Source organism: Protopterus annectens, chromosome 12.part0, assembly GCF_019279795.1.
Source record: "Protopterus annectens isolate FY-2018-M chromosome 12.part0, PAN1.0, whole genome shotgun sequence".
Lineage (NCBI taxonomy): Eukaryota > Metazoa > Chordata > Ceratodontiformes > Protopteridae > Protopterus > Protopterus annectens.
The window spans coordinates 360,246,439-360,268,576 of NC_056746.1; the positions used below are offsets into that span (position 1 = coordinate 360,246,439).

Consider the following 22,138-nt stretch of genomic DNA (forward strand, 5'->3'; position numbering starts at 1 on the left):
GCATGGTTAAGTTGATGTTTGAGTTCAATTTTGAAACTGTTTATTAAGTTGATTTGTTGCAAAGTGGGAGGAGTTTGCTCCATATTTTAGCTTTATAGTTGGAGTATACTGAGACACCTGACCTGTTACTGGATTTTGTAATGGAAAGCAGAGACTTGACAGGGGAGTGCAGATTTCTGCCGGGGTTGTAGAGGTGTATTAGATTTGTTGGGCTTGGGCATCAGTTGAGTTTGTACAGCATTTTGTGGATTATTTGTTGCTGGGAGTGACTGAGAGTATATGGGAATTCAAGCCAATGCAGTTTCTTTAGTGCCAGGCAGAAGTGAATTTTGTTAGGGATGTCTGTGGCAAATTTAGCTATTGTATTTTAGCACTGCTCTAGTTTGCTTGTTATGGAGGAGTTCAAATTTGTGAAGATGGGTGCTACATAGAGTAGGGAGGGGAGAAGGTAAGCCAAGGCAGCACGTATTCTAGTGGGGTCTGAGAGAAGTGGTTTGCCTCTTTACAGGCAGCCTAATTTTTTCTGTGCTTTTAATGGCCTGTGCAATATGTACATCAAATTTCATTTGGTGTCTGTGATTACTCCAAGTAGTTTGCTGTGATTTACTTGTTCAATCATATTATTGTTTTTTTGAGGTTATAATAGATGTGCTATCTTGGGCAGTGTGTTGTTTAGCAGTGAATAAGATTAAGTTTGTTTTCTTATGTTTAAGAAATTTTGTAACCAGCCTTTAATAGGAGAGAAGGATAGCTGGGTTAGTTCCTCAAAAGACTATGTTTTATTTCCTGCGCAGATGTTAGTAGAATCATCTGCATATTGTACAATTTTGGCACTTGGAGTGGATACGTGCAGGTCGTTAATGAACAGATTAAATAGTAATGGCCCTAGAGTGAAGCCTTATAAGACTCCTATGTCTATGGGTAGGAACAATGAGTATTTGTTCTCTCGTTTGACAACTTGTTCCCTTGTAGTTAAGTAATTGTGGAACCAGTGACATGGTGGTTCATTTAGTCCTAGTGTTGAGAGTGTTATTAGGAGCCTTCGTTGGCAGACTGCATCAAAAACCTTTGCTAAGTCTAGAAAAAGTGCAGATACTAGATTTCCATCATTTTTGGCCTGATTTACTATGTCATTAAAGCTTAGTAGTGCTGTATGGTATTGTGGTGTTGTCAGATGCCATGCTGAGTAGGTAAAAGGAGGTTGAACTGCATTACATAAGTGAGGAGTTGGGAATGGATGCACTTTTCTAGCTTTTCAAAAAGTAGTGAAAGGATTTCAATGGGTTTATTAAAAAAGAAGTGTGGTATGCTAGTTATTTTGCTGCAATTTTGATCTACTGAGGGGGAAGTTTATCAGCAATTAGTATGGTAGGTTTTAGTTTTTGAAGAAATTTCTGAATGACTGAGGTGGCGACTGATGACAAGGAGAATGAGCATTCAATTTGTGGTGCTGCAGTGAGCAGTTGTATGTTATGACTGTTTTCACTGATTAGCAGTGATGGTACGGTTTGGATAAAGTAGGAATTAAAATGAGATGATATGTCTACGTTTGGTTGGAGATGGATGGTGAGAGTTGGGTAGTTTTGCCTGGATTGAGTAGGTTGTTTATAGAGGCCCAGAAAAGTTTTTTTTTTTGTTATTTGGGGGGTAAATTGTTGCTGAGTATAGCAGCTTTTGTTGTCCTTTCTAATACGTTGTTCAGTCAAGTTTTTTAGTTGTATGAATTTTTGTTGACTGAGATATGTCTTATGTTTTTTTCCATAATTTCCATATTTTATCCCTTTATTTCATGAGTTGCTCAGGCCTATCTGTGAGCCATGAGGCTGATTTAGCATTGATTCTTTTAGACCTGACGGGGGTACGTTTAAAAAGTGCAAAACAGATCAAAAGTTCAAAGAAAGAATTTATCAACACATGTATGCCATTAGGAAAAGTAAAACTGAAAATGCCCTAGCAAAACATGTTAACAACAATGCAGGGCACAGCTTTCACTTTATTGCCATCGACCATGTCCCACATAATATTAGAGGTGGCCCAGTAGCATTAATTTTAGAAACCAGGGAACTTGAATGGCAAATTAAATTGGAGGCTTTTCAATACCCAGGCTTACATGAGAATTGTAATATTTCGTGCATTTTGAAACTCAAAAGTTATTTGAGATGATTTTATATATATTTTCTTGATTATACTTTGATTTCAATACTCAAATGTATAATTATTATTTACTATTTAACAATTTAATTGTTATTATATTTTGGTAATTTGGTCATTGATTTCTTCTATAATACAACTTACCATATTAGTCAGGTATAACAACATTAAGCATTCCTAGTACAGGATAGCTTATAAACAATCCCCTTTTTTTCGGGGACTTTATCAGCTTGGTATAGTTGTTTTATACTATTTGGCATTGGTATAATCTATATACCTTTAAGATTTGTACAGTTTTCTGTTTTTGGAATATTTATTAGTAGAGTGGTCTTGATTTTGTTTTTAGTAAGTTTTATCTCTTTAAGGTACAATGGAAGTGATGCACCTTGGTTGTGGCATCACTCCACTAACATTTTAAATTTTGAATTTTGGCGCCATACCGTATAAACTCTGATGAAGCTACTGTGTTTATAGTAGCGAAAACGCTGAAAGTCTTTTTAATAAAATTGCGTTAAGTGCAAGTGGATTATTACTATTTTCTTGGCACTTCCATCAGCTTGGACTCTCGTTTTTTTCCGTTTTTTTACTTATTTTTTAGAAGGTATTATTCCACAGCATTGTAGGCTTTTTAGTATATTCCAGTTGTATTTCTCTAGGTATTTGGTAAACATCCCTCTGTTAAAAGTTGACATCTTTCTGACTTCCTTGCATTTTTGCTTTTCAATTGTTTGTATCTAGCATCTAATTAAATATGTTGCTAGATAGCCACTCAGGTCATATGGCAATGTGCCAAGGACAGAGTATTTCTTTGGTTGTATTGTGAGGATCCAGTTAAGTCCTGATTCTTTGACTATTTGCTTGTTGTACCTTGCTGAGGGTATTGAAGAGTTGTGAGATACCATACATCTGTCTGGTTTTCTTGTGGTCAGGGGTATTAATGGTGAGACAGTCTATGTTTACTTCACCAAGGATAACTTTTTTCTGGCTGAATATTGATTGGCACACAGCATACTAAATAGGATAGGAATGTTATTTTTTGGTGGGATGTATAAACCTAACACAATTGTTTTATAATAATTCAGTTTAAGGATTATAACTAGGAATTCAGCACTGTGGGATTGAGTGATAGGGTTTTGATGAAGTGAGAAGTCTGAAGAGTTTTTAACATATAAATGTTACCCCACTCGCTTTTTTTCTGGACTCCTGTCTAATCTAATTATATTGTATCCTGGTGGTGACATTTGACTGTATGTGATAACATTTTAGCCATGTTTTAGTGAGCACAAGGATGTCATGTGAGTAGCTATTTATCTATGTGTGTATGTCATGGAGTTTATTTCAGATGCTTCTAACATTAACAGGAAGTATTTGTAAACTGACATAGTTTAAGGATTTGTTTGTGTTAAGTCCTGGTTTGATATGAAACATTTTGGGGTGTCTGTTTGGGCCTGGGTTAGGATAGATATCCTTACTGCATGTTAGGTTACTGGATTTGTGGGAGGGTATAAGTATTATTTTAGGCATTTCTTTTAGGGAATACTTTGTTCTTTGTTTAGCAGGGATTAGGGTTAGAATTTTTGTATTTAGTTAAGGGGTTGCATTTGCTGGAGAGCTGGAATATTGGTGAAATTGTGTTATTTTTTATTGCTTGGTATTGTAGTGGTTGAGAAGGGTATGTGTGGGATATGCAGTGTTTGTTCATAGCTTTTAGTTTGAGCTATTAATGAGCAGAGATACAGAATTGGGCTGTGGGATAGCAACTTTTTAAAAGTGAAATTAGTCATTAGTCTTATAAACTAAAGATTTAACAGGTGTGGTATATAGGAAGAGGGTTTTGATAGGGTCTTACTTGAGGAAGTAATTGATTTTTGATTGATTTTAGGAGGTATTAGTGGGTTGGTTTGATAAATGTGTATAGGATGGATTATGCTTGAGAATGGGATAGTTGGGAGTGATTTGAATTAGTGTGGAAAAGTGGGAGTAGCTAGAGGTTATGTTCTTTACAGAACTGGCTAAAGTGGAGTTGAGGGAGTGGCCTATCAGGTATAAATAAGTGGGGGTTGGTGGCAGCTGGGGATAGAGGAGTAGAAAGTGATTACACCCACATGAGGCTACAGAAAACTATTCTCCTCAGCATCCAGAAAAGTTAGGAGGTATTTGAAATTTGTCTTGCTGATTTAGCTACAGAGAAAACAATTTGTTTTTACATGTGATGCTATTTTTTCTTGTTTGAAGAACTATGTGTGATGGTTTCCAAAATGCTAAGCTACAATGCTTCAAAAGTACTATCTGTGTGGAGGGAAAAAGTTATTTTCTAAGGGTTATTTTGAGGACACTATATCCCACCAGCTGTGATGCTCTGTTAAAGAATTTTATTACTTAGCTACAATGTTTTTAGTTATGACAGCTACAATTGACTAAGATGTCTTTATGCAACCTGCACTCTGGGAGGTGCCTCACATGCTGCAGTCTTTCTTGGAAGTTCAGGCTCAATGCTAGTGGTCACCACTGTATTATTTGGGCAGCAGTTTAGCTTCTTTAATACAACAGCTGATTGTTTTACTGGCCTTGGAATATGACAATGTGAAATCCAAGGAAAAGGTAGGTAGATGAGATATAGACAGAACAATTATGAATTTAATCAGCATATAATTTGATCACATTATGAAGCAGATGTTTTCTTATCACTACACTACTCATATGAATTTATTTATTTATTTATATATTTTACATCTGCTTACCGGGAAAATCCAGCTGGACAGGAGTCCTTTTTCAGTGGAGGCCCGGGGAGAAAAGCTCCAGTGTAATACAGTAACAAAGTCTTAAAAGATATAATATAGTGTCAAGGTATTAAAAAATAGTGATACTAACTTGAACTTCAAAAGTACATCAGAATGTAAGACATCACTATAGTTCATTAATATTTTGAAACAACAGGAAATTATAGAGCAGCATGTTATCATTCATGTACAGTTGTAGTTATATACAGTGTGTATAATTTCAGGAGAGGCAACAATAGAAATTGAGTATAGGTAGAGTGTGGGAGGTGTATACAGGGAGAACTAAGAGTTCAAGTTTGTAGAGGTGGGGGATGCTGGGCAGTAAGGGTTAAGAAGTGGGATTTCAGAAGCAAGGGGTAGGAGGCTTATCCTGGGGTGTTACAGGAGCAGAGCCAGGAGTTAGCAAGGTGAGTTTTAAGATGCTTTTTAAACTGTTTGGTTGTGGGAGTGGTCACTAGTGAATTGGGCAAGCACTTCCATAGTTTGGAAATGTAGTTGAAGAGAGCTTAACCTGCTGAGTTTTTTGCTTTGGTGACTTGAAGAAGTTTATTGTTGGATCGAAGGGCTCTAGGGGCAGAGTATGGTTGAATAATATTTTTGAGGGCAGGGGGCCTTTTCTGGGTGGAGGAGAATTTTATGAGCTAATGTTAGTTGATTAAATTGAAGAAGCAGAGGGAGTTCTAGCCAATCAAGTTGTCTGAGTGACAGGCAGTGATGTGATTTGTAGGAGGCATTGGTAGCAAAATTACAGATTTTATTGTAGCAAGTTTCAAGCTTGGCAAGGTTGGTTTTGATGAGGTTTGTTAGGACTGGGGATGTAGGTGTGTCCTAGCGATAGTGATCTTAGTACTGTTTGTTAGAAATTGGTTATTTCTATATAAGAGGCTGAGATTTTTGTGAACTTTTTTGATGGTTTGTTCTATGTGGAGATCGAATATTAGGTTATTGTCAATTGTAACCCCTAGCAGTTTGGTATGGGTGGTGGGAGTGATTATGATTTTGCTTTTAGAGAAGATGTGGAAGGTTGGGGTGGAAGAGATAATTCTAGTGGGGTAGAATATCATAAGTTTTGCTTTAGTGAAATTTAATATAAGTTGGGAGTTGGTTAACCAATTTTCTACAGACAGGAAGGAGTCTTGGGTGATGGTTTGTAGGTCATTGAGGGAGGAGGCAGAGCAGAACAGAGATGAGTCGTTGGCATATTGAATTATACTGGCATGGGGGGGGTGACAGAGTGAAGCTTATTGGTAAAGAAAGAGAATAGTAGGGGTCCAAGGATGGAGCCTTGTAGTAACCCTATGGAGGCTGAGAGGAGGGGTGAGAGGGAATGTTGCCAGTGGGCTGCTTGTTGTCGGTCTGTTAAGTAGCTTTTAAACCAGGCAATGGCAGTGTTACTAAGGTAATGGGAGGTGAGGACATTAATAAGTTTGGTGTGGTTGACCATGTCAAAGGCCTTTGACAGGTCTAAGAAAATGGCTGATACAATTTGGGAGTTGTTTCTGAACTGACTGACTATGTTTGTGAAGGATAGTAGGGCTGTTGTGGTGCTGTGTGCAGGGCGAAAACCATGTTGTGTGTGAGATAGGAGATTGTTGGACAGGAGGTATTCTATGAGTTGGGAGTGGACTACTCTTTCCAGGACTTTTTACAGGGGGAGAGGATGGCAATGGGGGATAGTTAGTAAGTTCACAGGAGCTACCACCTTTGTGAAGAGGCAAAATGTGAGAGATCTTCCATATAGTGGGGACATGGACTTCTGTTACTGATCTGTTTATATGAATGGTTATTGGGTAGGAGATAGCCTGTGAGGCAATTTGTAGAAAATCTGCAGGGAGGTTATCAGCAGCCAAAGTGGTTGGTTTTAGTTTTTTCAGTAGTTTTTTTTATATAGTTTCTGGGTATTGGGGTTAACTTGAAATGATTTCTGTTTTTAGTGGGGATATGTTTTGATTTGGTTCAGACGAGGTAGTGGTGGATGTAGTTTGGTTGTTGGCAAGGGTTTGAATAAGTGTTTAATTGAGTGGCTACATTCTCGCTGTGGTTAGTTGTTGATGGAATGGGAGTTGTAGTTTTATTGGGTTGTAGTAGGTTGTTTACTGTAGCCCAGAACTTTTTGGGGTTATTTTGATGTTTAGTTTAGTTGTTGTGGTAGTAGTTGGACTTGTTAGTTTTAATTAATTTTTTAGCTTTGTTTCTAAGTTCAAGGAACAGCTGCTTAGTAGTACTGGTTTTGTTCTTATGGAACTGTAACCAGGCTTTGTCCCTGGTTTTGAGTATAGATCTGGTCTCTTTGGTTAACCAGGGTGCACAATTGGCTTTGATTCTAATGTTTCTAGGAGGGCATGGGTGTTAAGAATATCAAGGAAGGTGTTGTTGAAGGATAGAACAGTCTCATCCAAGGGTAATTGTTTGAGGTGTTCCTAGGAGCAATTTTTAAGGGCAGAGATAAAGTTATTAGGATTAAAATGAAGATAGTTATTAGGTGTAGTGGGCTTAAGTAGTTCATAAGATCAACATGTATTTTTACACATAGATTACTATTGCTTAGGCCACTATGGACGGTAAAACAAGTAAGCAAAAGTGTTAACACAAGAAGCTATAACTTCTGAGTGCGGATTGCAACTGTCTCTTGAAAGTACTGACCTCTTGTTTCTTGCACAGCTTAAACAGTCACTACCTGATTTTCAAGACTGATGTACATCTGTGTGAAGTAAGAAGGACTACTTAACTGGACATCTGTGATATGTAAGACAAAGTAACTACATTTGCTGGGTCTGTAAAGGAAATAACTACCTGCCTGCTGTTGCTTGCTCATTATTCTGGCTTTGCATGACTAATGTAAAATATTGGAAGCAACTTGGAATACTTTAATGTCTGGCAATTGTTGGTGTGGAGCAAAGGTGAACTATACTACATGTCCATCCTCTTCTATCACAGTCACATATCTGAATTGTACATAGAAGTGGCTATAACTGCCTTATGGGGTTGGGGGCTGCCTGGATGAAAGTAACTGACCCTCTTGTGATTTGCTCAGTTTAAATAATCTTTTTTTTTTAATAAGGCATAAAATGCTTCAAGAACATCAAGACCTACATATCTTCTGGGAGCCTGGTGCTCATGCACACTAGATGATATTCATATTTTTGTCATACAGTCGTTGAGTTGTTTTGGTTTTGCATGCATAGTGGCCCCATACTCCATGTTTGTATAAATGGATTTTGACACAGGCATGAAATGACCTCTGTCCTGAACCTCACCTAGTCAAAAAAAACCTTCTTGGAAGCATGATCATGAGGCCATTCTTGTTTCTTTTGGGTGGGGGGAGAGCTTTCTTCCCAAACCTTAGAGGTGTGCAGAGGTCATTATAACTTGTGTTGGGCTATTGACAGTGTGGTAATTATTTCTTTAACTTTCCTAACACACTTCAGAGATGTGCACAGAGAGACACAGAATCACTATAACTAGTATAAGAACAGTGTGCTGTCTAGGAGTAAGAAGTTGGAAGCATTACCGCGATCATTTTTTAACTTTACTCACATACATCAGATTTGTATGCAGGTTTCTATTGTTTGTGGTAGTATAAAGAGGCATTGTGTTTATATGCCTGACAGCAACAGGTTGAAATGTGCTATTATTTTTATCAGTTTCATCCCAGTCTGACGGAAAGGTACGCAGACTGCGGCTGTCTTTTGGGAACAGGAGTAATGAGGCATGCTGTGTATATGTTTGACAGCAGCAACTTGAAATACATATGACTGTCATCTCTTGTGTCTTCACTTTCATCCCAGTCTAATACCAGAGGGGATACACAGAAGGTAATTGCTTTTTTGGAGGGGGGAGAGGCAGGTAGTATTCTCAGATATGATTTATGTATCCTCACAAACATTTGTGTTCTCAGTTTATTTCGAACTGACATTTTGTTGATTTTGAGCATTAAGCCTTTGATGCAACTTAATTTTTCCTTGAAAATAACAATAATAAGGAGATTGAATTTCATAGTTTAGGTTCATAATTTAGTATTAAGCTAACTGGCCTTGTAAGCCATTTTAAGCCTAGCCAACTATCCCTTATGAGACTCAAACCCTGCACCTTGTGTTTGTAAGACAAACACCTTAGCCATTAAGCCACCCTCCCAAATTTATTTTGTTACAATTTTTGTTCAGGCCATCCTTAGGTCAAAAAAGTTGGAAAAAAATAGCCTAAAATGCACCTCAGCACATCTAGAATCCTCATGGCTTCTGGTGGCCTAGCAGCCCTCAGACCACCAGCTTAATACAGTTACTTTCTCCTAGCACAGTCTTGTTTAGTTATGGCCTTTTGAAAGGATGCAGGAAAAGCAAAGTTCAAGAACAACTCTAAAGTTCTTTCCTTTTTTGTTTAGGCCTTCACTGAGCAAAAGTTGGAAAAAAAAGTCTAAAAAGCAGTTCCAGCATCTAGAATCTTCATGGCCCCAAACATCTAGCTTAATCCACTTGTTTCATCCAAATTGCAGTACATACCTGACCAATTTGGGTGTGTTGAAAGGATGCAGGAAAAAACAAAGATGGAGTGAAAAAAGAAGTTATGTACCTACCATAACGTTCCATGTTAGTTGTCTTCATCTTGCCTTTTTTCTTGCTTGTTGGGATCGGAGCCGACCCTTGGCTCCAACTCGGCCATCTTCTATAACTCAAGAGCTGTTTACTGGCTCGAGGATATCCCTTATCCCATGATGCCTAGCGCTAGCTACCCAAATCTCGTTTGTAATAGCTAACCCAAGACATAGCAAGAATAACCTGACCAAACTAACAGGTTGGACATATCTGTTATACTCTCCAAATCAGCAGAGGAAACAAACCAGAAAATACTCAACCGGTGAAGCCTAAACTCCTCTCAGACCAATAGGACAGGGGGATGGAGGGGGGACGCAAGAAAGAAGGCAAGATGAAGACAACTAACATGGAACGTTATGGTAGGTACATAACTTCTTTATGTTAAGTTGTCTATCTCGCCTTCGTTTCTTGCTTGTTGGGACAGCGTCCCTAGCACCTATGATCCTGGGCGGCTCATTGGAACAATCTCTTCAGAACAGTGGAACCAAAGTTAGCTCTTCCTGGAGGCCATGTCTAACTTGTAATGAGAAATAAAGGTATGAGGATTTACCCATGTGGCAACGGCACAAATAGAGTCCATGGGCAACCTAGACTGGAAGGCTACAGAAGTGGCCAAAGCCCTAGTAAAATGACCCTTTGGTGTGGAAGACAATTCTTTGTTTCCTTAGTTGATAGATGAAGGTAATAATGTGAGACAACCACCTGGACAGGGTCACTTTGGAAACTGGAAGACCCTGTTTGCCCCTAGCATAGGAAAGGAAGACTTGGTCCAACTTTCTTATATCCTTCGTTCTATGTAGTTAAAAACAAAGTTGTCTATGAACATCCAAAAGGTGTAACTTGTATTCTGCCTTGTTGGTGTAGTTAGGGAAGAACACTGGAAGGTCTATAGATTGGTTTAAATTATTTTCTGAGCACACTTTAGGAAAGAAGGAGGGATTAGTTCTCAGAGCAACCCTATCCTTGTGAAAAACTAAGTAAGGAGAATGAACGCTTAGTGCTTCAAGTTCCGATACACGTCTGGCTGAGGTAATAGCTACTAGAAAGAGAGTTTTCCAAGATAGAAACTTAAGGGAGCAAGAAGCTGCCAGTTCAAAAGGGGACATAATCAAGGTTAGTACCAAATTAAGGTCCCAAAGAGGGGGATCTCTCACTGGGGGCCTAAGGAGAGTAGTCCCTCTGAGAAAAGCTTTACACAGCTTATGAGACATGATATTTAGATTGGAAAAACCAACATGATAGTTAGAGATGGCCGCTAGTTGAACCCTGATTGTGGCAGAAGCGGACCCAGAGTGAAAAAGCTCAGTTAGGAACTCCAAGATCTCGTGAACTGGGGCTGAAAAGGGATCTATGTTCCTAGCCTCTGCCCAATAAGAGAAATGTTTCCATTTGCTAGCATACATCTTCCTAGTAGCCAATTTGTGAGAGGAGACAATAATTTCACGCACAGCCGGGGAAATGCTGGGAAGCCTGGCTAGGGATGGAATTGGATCAACCAAGCTGTGAGCTGGAGTGTTTGGAGGGATCGATGCAGCTCTCCTGATTGATGAATCAGCAGGTCTGGAATAGGATCCAGGGTCCAGGGCTGTTCGAGGAGGTAATGGTGCAGGAATAGAAACCAAATCTGTCGAGGCCAGTAAGGAGCAATGAGGATCATTTTGCAACCCAACAATATCGCTTTCTGTATGAGTTTGGGTATAAGAGGGAAAGGCGGGAAGGCATAAAGAAGTCCCTGAGGCCAATCGTGGACTGCAACATCTCTGGGAGGGTGACCGGGAAGTGGTAAAAGGGAGAAATAGTTGCTGCATTTGGTGTTGAAGGGGGTTGCAAACAGATCAGCAAGGCTGTCCCCATTTGCGGAAGATGAGATCTGCAACTACCTGATTCAGAGACCACTCGCATGAGAATAGCTCTGCTGAGCCTGTCCGCTATAACGTTGGACTTCCCAGGGATGTGCGTCGCAATTAGAAATCGTTGGGAGGAAATCGCGCACTGCCAGAGTCTGAGTGCTTCTCGACATAGGGGGTAGGACCTGGTTCCGCCCTGCTTGTTGATGTACCACACTACTGACATGTTGTCCATTTGAATTGCAATGGTCCCAGGAGGGAGGGAGGCCTGAAGTGCTTGCAACACTAGTAGCACGGCTCTCATCTCCAAGACATTTATGTGCAGATGGTACTCGTGAGGGTGCCAAGTGCCTTGGACTGTCCTGCCCTGATAATGCCCCCCCCCACCTTATCAGTGAGGCATCCGTGGTCACTATAGCAACCGGAGGGGGTTGGATGAATGGTCTGCCCTGAGACACTAGTGGAGAGACCATCCACCAGGAAAGGTATCTTTTGCAAGTTTCTGTAATCATGATCATGTGAGACATGGGGAGCTGTTGAAAGGACCACTGTGTGAAGAGAAGCCACTGAAGGATTTGCATGTGAAAACGGGCCAGAGGTATCAGAAGAATTGCCGCCGCCATAGAACCCAGAGTTTGAAGGACCAACCGGACTTGTACCCTTTTGCATTGCATGAGGATATGAACTTGCTGCCGAATCGTGGCCACCCTGTCCGGCGGTAACCTTGCAGACATACTTTTTGTATCTAGATCTGCTCCTATATAGGTAATAGATTGACTGGGCAACAAGGCAGATTTTTCGAAATTTATAGTAATGCCTAACTGGGCACAAACTTCGATTGTATAGTCCCTGGTTTAAAGGAGTTGATGCCTGGTAGTAGAAGTAAGGAGCCAGTCATCTAGATAAGGAAACACCTGGAATCCTTGACACCTCAGTTGAGCCGTGACCACTGCCATACATTTGCTGAACAGCCTGGGGGCTGTGGTGAAACCAAAGGGCAGAGCTCTGAACTGATAATGACTGTCTCCCAGCCGGAAGCGAAGGAATCTCCTGGAGCGCCTGTCCATCTTGATGTGACAGTACGCATCCTGGAGATCTACTCAGCACATCCAATTGTCCTGACCAAAAAAGGGTAGAATGGACTGAAGCGTGACCATCCGAAACCTTGTTCTTTGAACAGACTTGTTTAGTCTGCTGAGATCCAAAACTGGTCTCCAGTCCCCTGTCTTTTTTTGGTACCAAAAAGAACCGTGAGTAAGTTCCGGATCCGAGTTGGTCTGCCGGGACTTCCTGGATGACTCTTTTTTTCTAGCAGTCTTGAAATTTCTATGACTGCTTGGGCCCTCAGATTGGGTGGAACATCTGGGCGTGATTTGTTTGACAATAGGGGAGATTGGAAGAAGGGAATTACATAGCCTCTGGATATGATTGAGTGTACCCATTTGTCTCGCGTAATGTATTGCCAGGCTTTTGGGTACAGTGAAAGTCTTCCCCTGACTGCCTCCAGAGGCGGGCAGCCGGGCAACCCTTCAGAGATGCTGGAAGGGCTTGTCAGAGAAAGATTCTCTGCTGCCCTGGTTCTGCAGACCCCCTCTGCCTCGAGGGTGGTGTCTGTTGTTGTTATTTCCTCCTCTGCCCCTGGAGGAAAAATTACTACGTGTATCAGACGAGGCTCCCTGGGATTTCTGAAACCACATTTTTCCAGTCTTCTGACCTTTGGGATATGGTCTGGAAGGAGTGGAAAAACGGACTCCCACGGCACAGAGAGTCTTGCCTTCCTGTTCACACCTAGTGAGAGTGTCCTTCACCTGTGGTCCAAAGAGAAATGAACCGTCAAAGGGGGTGTTGGTGAATGATGCTCTAAAGGGCTCCGCAAAATTACACAGCCGCATCCATGCGTGACTCCTAAGGGCCACACCTGTACCTGCAGCTCTACTCGCACCATTGGCTGCATATGAAATGAGCCTCATGGAGGAGTTAACTACTGAATTAAGGGTCGCCAGCTGAGAAGCTACTTTAGCTTGAACTCCTTCAGTTGATGGATCCTGGAGGGTATCTCCAAGCTCTTTCAGGAGATCCCTCTGAAGCCTGGTAAAATAGCACAACTAATTCAGTGACCTCATGGAGAAGGTCGCTGAAGCAAACATTTGCTTCCCATATCTGTCCATAGTCCTAGACTCCTTGTTAGGAGGATGGACAGAGGAAGAAGTTTCCGCTAATTCCTTTTTAGTGGTTGCTGCTACTACCATGGCATCCACAGGAACACCCTTGGTAAGGAACTGTTTGTCAGGGGGTGCAGTGATAAACTTGCCGGGCCTCCTCGGGGTTGGTTCCACTGTATCCGGGGCTGACCAAGCCCTTCGAGCCACCACAGACATTAGTGGATCGAAGGGCGGGAACCAAACGCATCCAGGAATACGGATTCATCCTCAGTAGGGGCTAGAGCAGTCCAGTTCCCCCTCTGCCTAAGCATTTCTAGGATGTCCGAAAAGGAAACATCTTCAGAGGGGGATCTCGGGGACCCTTCCGATTCATCCAAATTCGTATCCGAAGTGACACACTAAGGGGAGTCAATGTGTTTCCTCTTGCACTTCCTCTTCTGAGGGGCCTCCTCTAAATGATCAGGGGAGGCCTCGTAAGAAGAGGAAACACCCAGTGGGGTGCTCTGGAGCATCGATTCCCCATGCTTGGGGTCTGGAGGAGGGACAGAGGTTGATGCAGGCACTACATGGAACGGAGTCAGTGGGGTCGAACGTGGTGCTGACTCAGGGGCCACTACACTCCTCATGACATCGAAGGCATCCCTGCCACAATGCAAAGAAGGCTCCTGCTCTGAGGAAACCGGAATCCTCCTCCGCACCGAGGGGGACGGCTCGGAGGCCGACGTAGGAGCCGAGCTCACCTGCACCAAAGCTCCGAGAGGGAGAACGGGGTCAGACAAGGGTCCGATGCCACTCGCCACTCACCCCCTCGGAGCTGACGAGGTAGTCTCGGTGCCCAGATCCCTCGATGGAAGGTACCATCGAGGGGATCGGAGCCGATGACGGAACCGAAGGGGAAATCATTATTGGTGCTGATGGTTCCATGATTTGAACCCCAACAAACTCAGGCTCCAAGCTCAGAGGTGTCGGAGGAGGAACATCGATGGAAGCGGGTTGAGCCGACACCTGTTGAGGAGGGCTGGATAACATTTTGGCCAGTGCCTGTGACTTCAACAACCTACTGACCACTCTCTCCACGTCATGGTCTGAGAGTCTAGAGGACCGAGAAGAGTGGGAGGATCTGTGACTGCAGTCACTCTGCAACAGGGGAGACCGAGGGGCCAAATGTATCGACTCTAGAGAAGGGGACCTCGGTCTCTTGTGGGTCTTAGATGGCTCAGAAGATGCTAGTGGAGCCGACTGGGAGGCAACCTCCTTGGTTCCAGTCGGAACCGAAGTAGTCAGTAATGTTTGGGCGAATGACAGCATTGAGCTGGGAGCCGACAATTTGGTCAGTTTAGGAGATTTCACTGGCTGAGCCTTGGCCGGTGAATCCTTGGGCTTAAGAAGACCCCTTAATATAAGCTTATTTTTGCGCTCCTGCAGAACCCTTGGGCTGAATGCGTGGCATACAGAACAAGAGTCCTGCAGGTGCACTGCGCCTAAGCAATAGACGCAAGAAGTGTGCCCATCTGTCAGAGACATTTTCTGACAGCATGAGTCACACTTCTTGAATCCACACACTTTGGATTCTTTAGACATAACTAACTTACACTAAAAAGTTTTTGGCCTAACAACAAAAATCTACAAACACTAACCTAACCAAAAAACACAATAACTACAGTCAAGAATTTTTTTTTTTTTTTTAAATAGGAAGCCTCTAACTTAAAACGCTACTATAAGTAGAGATAGGAAAAAGGGAAAGGGGGGAGGGGAAGAACTCTCTAACTTGCAAGAGTTCTAAGGGAAAACTATAATAACACTAAAACTACAATAAACTAATTAACGACAATATCGAAAAATCTAAACTATCAAAAAAAAAAACCCTAATTGTTTGAAAAGTATTATAATAAACTTACAAGAGCCTGAGCCAATAACAACGAACCTCTCAGCTGAAGCGGCAAATGAGATCTGGGTAGCTAGTGCTAGGCATCATGGGTAAGGGGTAGCCTCGAGCCAGTAAACAGCTCTCGAGCTATAGAAGATGGCCGATCCCAACAAGCAAGAAACAAAGGCGAGATAGATAACTTAACATCTAAATTTCTTTCTTTAATCAGGATTATTGCTCGGGCCATCCTTTTAATTAAAAGGTTGTTTAAAAAAAATTTGAAATGCACCTCAAAGAATCTAGAACCCCCATGGCTTTTTGGGACCTAGAGGCCTCCAACCCCCCCCCCCCCCCCCCCACACACACACACACAGCTTAATTCACTTACTTCCTGCACAGTTATTATAATTCTGTCCTAGCAAGAAAAAGCTAAGCTGAAGAATAAGACTAAATTTATTTCCTAACTACATTTTTTTTTTTTTTTTGCTGTCATTGGATGTAACAGGTTGTTTCAAAAAGTCTAAAATGTACCTCACAGCATCTAGGACATAGTGTGGCTTAAAGCAATTATTTCCTCCAAGTGTAGTCTTGGTTACTTGGGTCCTTTTGAAACGAGGCAAGGAACAGCAAATTTGAAGAATAACAATTAATTTTATTCTTTAATCTAGATTTTTGTACATGCCATCATTTGATCAAAAGGTTGGCAAAAAAAGGTCTAAAATGCACCTCCAACAACAAGAACTTGCACGGTGAGGCCCCCAGATCCCCAAGTTTAATTTGCATACTTCCTCTACATTTATTACAGTGCAGTCCCTGTCAGTGTATTGAATGGATGTATTAAAAAAGTTGAAGAGTAAGGCTGAATTTCTTTCTTTAATCAGGATTACTGCTCCTGCCTCCGCTGGATAAACAGGTTATTGATCAGATGATGTGCGTGAAGAGGGGCGTTTCTGTCTATATTGTCTAACTGCCCTGGTGTACGCATAAAATATTCCCAAAACACTTTTAAGAATTTTTGCAAAAATTTAAAAGTGTTGAAATACTGATTCAAAATCAGGATCACTTGGGGGAAACTGTGCACTTACTGCTTTCTTTTTCCAATGACGGGGACAAGCCAGCAAGGTATTTGTATTATTAATAGGATAACAAAGATTACACACACCGGAGAAGCAAACTAATCATTATCTTATATGTAGAAGTAGTAGAATACACCAAACTATATTAAAACAAAACAAAACTACAGAGAGCAGGTAATAACTACTACGAACACAATGACGTCAGCAATAAACCTCTGATCCTGTAGTAAACGATAACGCATGCATTCTGGGAGCTGTAGTATTAGAATTGACACGCCTCTTTTTTTATATGACGAGAATGTTTTCTCTCGTAATAGTTGGTGTTTTTCTAGGCCTGCTGTAGTAATCAGTGTATTCTGTTACTCACATCGCCTCCCGGTTTCAGTAATGTTAAGTACAGTAGGTGGCATTTGAGTGTTGTTGCGAGGCTTTTGAAAGCGCAGAGCTTGACCACTGAAGTTAATATGGGGGAGTGTGGCTGGATGAAGGTGAAACTGTACACTCGGTAATGTTTACTGGGTGGTTGTGAGCATGTATCGCTGCCACAGTTAGCCTCTTTCTCCCCCATTTGGTGCAGTATTTAAAGCTTTAACTAATGCTATGGGCGAAAACACCAGCCCTATCAGTGTGATTTTAGTGAGCTCTGGCAGCAGAGGCAACAAGCTACTTTTCAGGTACCCCTTTCAGAAGGAGGAGCATACGGCTTCACAGACAAGTAAGTAGAAAAGCACGTTAAGCATATGACCCTTAAACTAGGGCTGTATGCTATTGTTTTATCAGTAATTAAGCAAGATTTGCCCTGTTCGAGACCCACATTCAGTTGTCCATTCACAGGTGTCCTATATCTTACATTTTAAAGAGCAGCTTATTATTTTCTTTAAAAATATATCTTGCTCCACAATGGTAGTGTTCGTCACAGGTTTGTCACTTTTTCAAAATAAAACTTTGTAATAAGTAATGTGACATCGCACTATAAACACAGGAAACACTTGACTATAAGAACAGATGTTTTAGAAGTACCCAGCACCTTTTAGCCCAGTTTACCCATTATTTTCCCAATTACCCTGTGTAGCTTCCTTTTGCTGAGCAGTGTCTCCAGATTCTTGAAGGATGGAGTTCCTTGGCTGTTGTGCTGTCCTTAAGGTAAAAGGGAAGAAGGCAAGATATTGGGCTGCCAGGGATCACCATGTAATGCAGGAAGCTGATTAGTATCCCTTCCCCTTTGGAGCATGGCATGCATTTGTGACTGCCAGTGGACCAAAAGGTCATCTAGTAGGTATGCCTGAACACTAATTCCTATAGTTGTGTCTGAAAGGGCCCATCATGCAAGAGTCCCCCAATGGGTGTTGTGCTTGTGGTTTAATTCTCCCCTAGAAAAGAAGTCAGTGGGTGCTTCTATCCCCTTTCTTTGCTATCTTGTTATTCACTAGACGTATGTCACTTAGTGCTAGCAGTTTGCCCGTATGTATACTTGAGAAGTAAGCATTTTCCACAGTTGGAATGCATTTTCCTTTTTCAGCTTGTTAGTTAATGTTTTAAGATTTAGTAGGCGTGGTTTCTTCTTTGCAGGAGTTACCCAGAGGATTTTTCAACCAAATACTAGAAAGGCAGAAAGGGAATGACAAGAATGTAAAATAAAGTGTTGGGCATATCATAATAAGAAGTGAGAAGGTGAAAACAACAAAGTATGATTGAAGGACACCCAACTTGAAGAGAAGTATCTGAGAAGGGTGGCCCAGGTAGAGTGACAGTTTTGATAAATAGAGACAGGAGATTGTTCTGTGATACTGCATAAGTAGTGGTTGTGGCAAGAGGCTTTTACAAAAGATGCTGATGGAGCAGTTGATTTTATTATATAGTGTACTGGATGAGGTAGGGAAGGAATCATGAAATGCTTTATTTTTTGCGTTCTGCCTTGGAGCCAAGCTCAACATAGGTTCATACTAGGCTATCTGCCCTAGGGCATTTATACGCCTAGCCAGAGTGTGTTTGGCTTTCGCCACCCATTTTAAATTAATTTTGCTATGCCCTTTTTCGAGGTTAGTATACTGTGCTTCTGTCTAACAGTGACACAGAAGTGATACCCGGGGTAAATCTATGATCTCCCATCCACTCATCAAGATTCCTCTTGAAGAGAGTCAAATGAGGGACTCTGCCTAACCTGGACTGGGATTTTATTCCAGAGTGAAGGGAGCCTCTGGGTTATGAATCTGTCCCTCCAGCATGTCCTATTTATTTCAGTGCAGAGGTTCAAGTCTCTCGAGTGCGTAGCTTGATGGGATTTGGATTTTCTGAGGTGCAACATGTCCATTAATTCCGGGTTGGACATGGCTTTATACGTCAGGCACAGATCGCCTCTGAGCAGGCGGTATGCCACTGAGTAGAGCTGGAGTTTCTTTAACTGGGCAACATATGGCATCTGTTTGAGCCCTTTGATCCACTTGGTGAGGTACTTTTGGGGTCTTTCCAGTTGCTGCAGGTGTCTGGTAAGGTACATCCCAAAAGGAGCACTGTACTCAATTATGGGCCTGATGAGGGATGAGTAAAGAGGCACGATGACCTCCCCTGATCTAGATGTGAATCCCTTCATGATTAGGTGGGCTATATAAAATGTTTTTCTAACCACTTTGGCCACGTGGTTGTCATGAGAGATTGCTATCAACTTGGGTCCCCAGGTCCCTAATTACTTCTTACTTGTACTTAATGGATTACCACCTATGTGGTAATTTGTGGGCACTTTGTTTTTGCCAAAGGGGATGACTATACACTTTTTGGCGTTTAGCTTGAGGCCATGGCTCTGGCACCAGTTGTCTGTTTCTATGAGGCCCTTTTGGAGGATGCTTGCGTCGGCTGGAGAGTCAATTATGGTGCCCAGTTTACAGTCATCTGCGAACTTGGTCAGCCACAGTCCTTCCGTGTTGGCCTGTACCTCCGAGAAATATATACCGAGCAAGAGAGGTCCCAGGACTGAGCCTTGTGGGACGCCACTTGTAACTGGTTTGGAGTCTGACATGGCTCCAGCAATTCTAACCATGTGGGTTCTGTCCTTGAGCCAGTTTGCAACCCATCTAGTAACATAGGGGTTTATATTTAAGCTGGTGAGCTTATCTATAATGCCCGAGTGGGGTATTGTATCAAAGGCTTTTGCGAGGTCCAGGTAGGCTGTGTGGACCACCTTCCCCTCGTCAATGGCCTTGGTGACTGTTTCAAAGAAATCAACCAGGTTTAAGAGGCAGAATCTGCCCTTAACAAAGCCGAACTGGGTAGGATCCAGTGTCTGTAGGTCCCCAATATCTTTAATTATGAGGTCCATGATGATCCTTTCCATAGCTTGGCAGACCAAGCTAGTCAGGCTTATGGGGCAATAGTTTCCAGGATCCATTGAGGGACCACTGTTGCTGTATGTCACTCTCTGGGTACATATCCTGTAGTAAGGCTGAGATTGAACAGTAGTTTTATGTTTGGGTTTAGCTCTTCTTGGAGTTCATGTAGGACGCAGCCCGGGACACCGTCTGGTCCCATTGATGCTGTGTTTTCTGCTTTGGAGAGGGCGGCTCTTACCTGAGCATCTGAGATGTCAGGGGGGCAGCACTCTGCTGGGATAGATATTTGCCCTTTTGGTGGGGAGGGGGGGGCAGAAGTTTGCGCTGAACCTGTCAGCTAGGATGTTGGCAATGTCTGGGTTCCGTGTATTTTTTGTCATTTTGGACTAATTCTGAGCATATCTGGGAATTCCCACCCAGGTTCCTAACATAACTAAAGAAAGCCTTGTGATTATCCTTAGTGTCCTGTGCAATTTATCTCTCTAAGCTGGCCTTAGATGATTTTATGAGTGCCCGTAGTTTTTTGCTAATACTGATCAGAGATGCCTTCCCTTTTTGGGATTTTGCTCTATCATGTAGTAGCTTCCTCCTTCTATTGTATAGTTTGTTTATGGCTGGGGTCCACCAGACAGGACGTCTGCCTTTGGAGGATTGGGTCTTGGTTTTATTTGGGATTGCATGATCCATGCATTCCTGAAGGTGTTCATAGAATGCGTTTATAAAGGATTCTGTGGTCTGGGCCATATTTTCCACAGGCCCAGGGGCTTTGAAGGATTCCACCTTGGTTTTGAGGAGTGTGAAATTTGCTATAGAGAAGTTTTTCACTGTGGTTTTCTGGGCAGGGGGTGGGGTTGGGATGTGAATATCCAGTGAGATTAGTTTATGGTCTGATCTTACCAGTGAGGGATACACTTCTGGTCTGGAGCATAGAGTCCCCATGTTGGTGATGATCAGGTCCAGTATGTTTTCCCATCTTGTGGGAGTGGTAACAATTTATTCCATAGCATTTGAGTTTATAAATTCTAGGAACCTTTGGGCTAGGGTGTTGGAGCTAGAGTAATGCTCCCAGTCTATGTTTTAGTAGTTGAAGTCACCCAATATAATGGTGCTTGGAGAGACCTTCATATTTTCCAGTGTTCTCAGGAAGGCCGAGTGGGGTTCCTGGATTTGGGAGGGTGGTCTGTAGCAGGCCATAAACTGGAAGGCAGTTTTACCCACTGTTAGTTGCACATGGATAGTCTCTGATGCTTTGTGCTGTGCCACCAACCTGGAGGTTTGGGTATCTTTGACGAATATTGATACTCCCCCTCCTTTTGTGGTTCGGTCCAGGTTTTGGGGCCGAAAAGCATGGTATGAGGTATAACCTGGTAGTGCTGGGGTGCTCTCGGGAGCCTTGAACCAGGTTTCTGTTACTGCACAGATATCGATTCTCCATGCTAAGGAGAGTTTCGAGTGCGTGCATCTTGAGGTTTAGACTTCTGGCATTGAGTAGCATTACTCTTAGTTTCTGATCTCTTGTGATACCTATGGAGGTGGGTTTGTCTTTTGAGCCTTGCCTAAAAAAGGCACTATGGGGGTGGCAAGAGCCTTTGCCAATATCCAAAAGCCCAGGGGTGACAGGTGCAAGCCGTCCCTAGCGAAGCATCATGGCTTGTCGAGCATGTCATCCCAGGCTGACAGGCATTGGATCCCCTTTGAATGACACCAATACTTAAGCCAATTGTTGAAATTGATCATCTTGTCTTCATATTGTGGCATAATTCTTGGTGAGGGTAAAATGCTACTCAAGGTCAGGGTCATACCGGCCTGGGCTACATGCTCAGAGAGCTCCTCTGTGTCTCTTTTCATGTAGTCCAGGGAGGTACGTCTCAGGTGATTCACACCAGCATGGACAATGACTGAGTCATATTTGTACTTGCCTTGGAGTGACCTGAGTGCTTGTATTATGTGGTGGATCCTAGTGCATGACAGGCAGCTCACCGTGACCTTCTCCTTGTTCAGCTTGGTGAGCGGGACGTCAGTGTGCCTGACGATAGTCACCTATTACAAGTATATCAGGTATGTTGTTTAGCCTTAAGGGCTGTGACTGTTCGGCACACTGGCTTTGTGAGCTATGTGTTGCACGTGTTTTGTTTTGGGGTAGCAGTTGCTTGGGTGTCTGCGTTGGAGGTCTTTGCTGCTTAGGCAGATTTTTATTTAGAGCCTCCGAGTATGTTTTTGTGTGTTTATGTGTTTGGTTTGCTGTCGTGGTAGGTCTATGTGAGACTGGAATTGTAGTGAGTGTGGTTTCCTTCTCCTGACTGGTTACGCCAGTACTGAGTTGAGAGAGCTTAGCCTCCA

General features: G+C 42.4%; 1 protein-coding gene across 5 annotated transcripts in view; it reads left to right on the plus strand.

The window, feature by feature from the left end:
* Positions 1–16,737: 16,737 nt before the first annotated feature.
* NPRL3 (NPR3 like, GATOR1 complex subunit) overlaps positions 16,738–22,138 on the plus strand; it is a 1,033,612-nt gene continuing 1,028,211 nt past the window's right edge. For 2 of the 5 annotated variants that reach the window (XM_044089439.1, XM_044089442.1), the window contains exon 1: positions 16,739–17,190. In XM_044089439.1, the coding sequence (XP_043945374.1) occupies positions 17,076–17,190 (115 nt within the window). In that variant the 5' untranslated portion in view covers positions 16,739–17,075. Of the gene's footprint in view, positions 17,191–22,138 lie in introns of all 5 variants that reach the window. The other 3 variants (XM_044089441.1, XM_044089440.1, XM_044089443.1) reach the window with 3 other exon arrangements.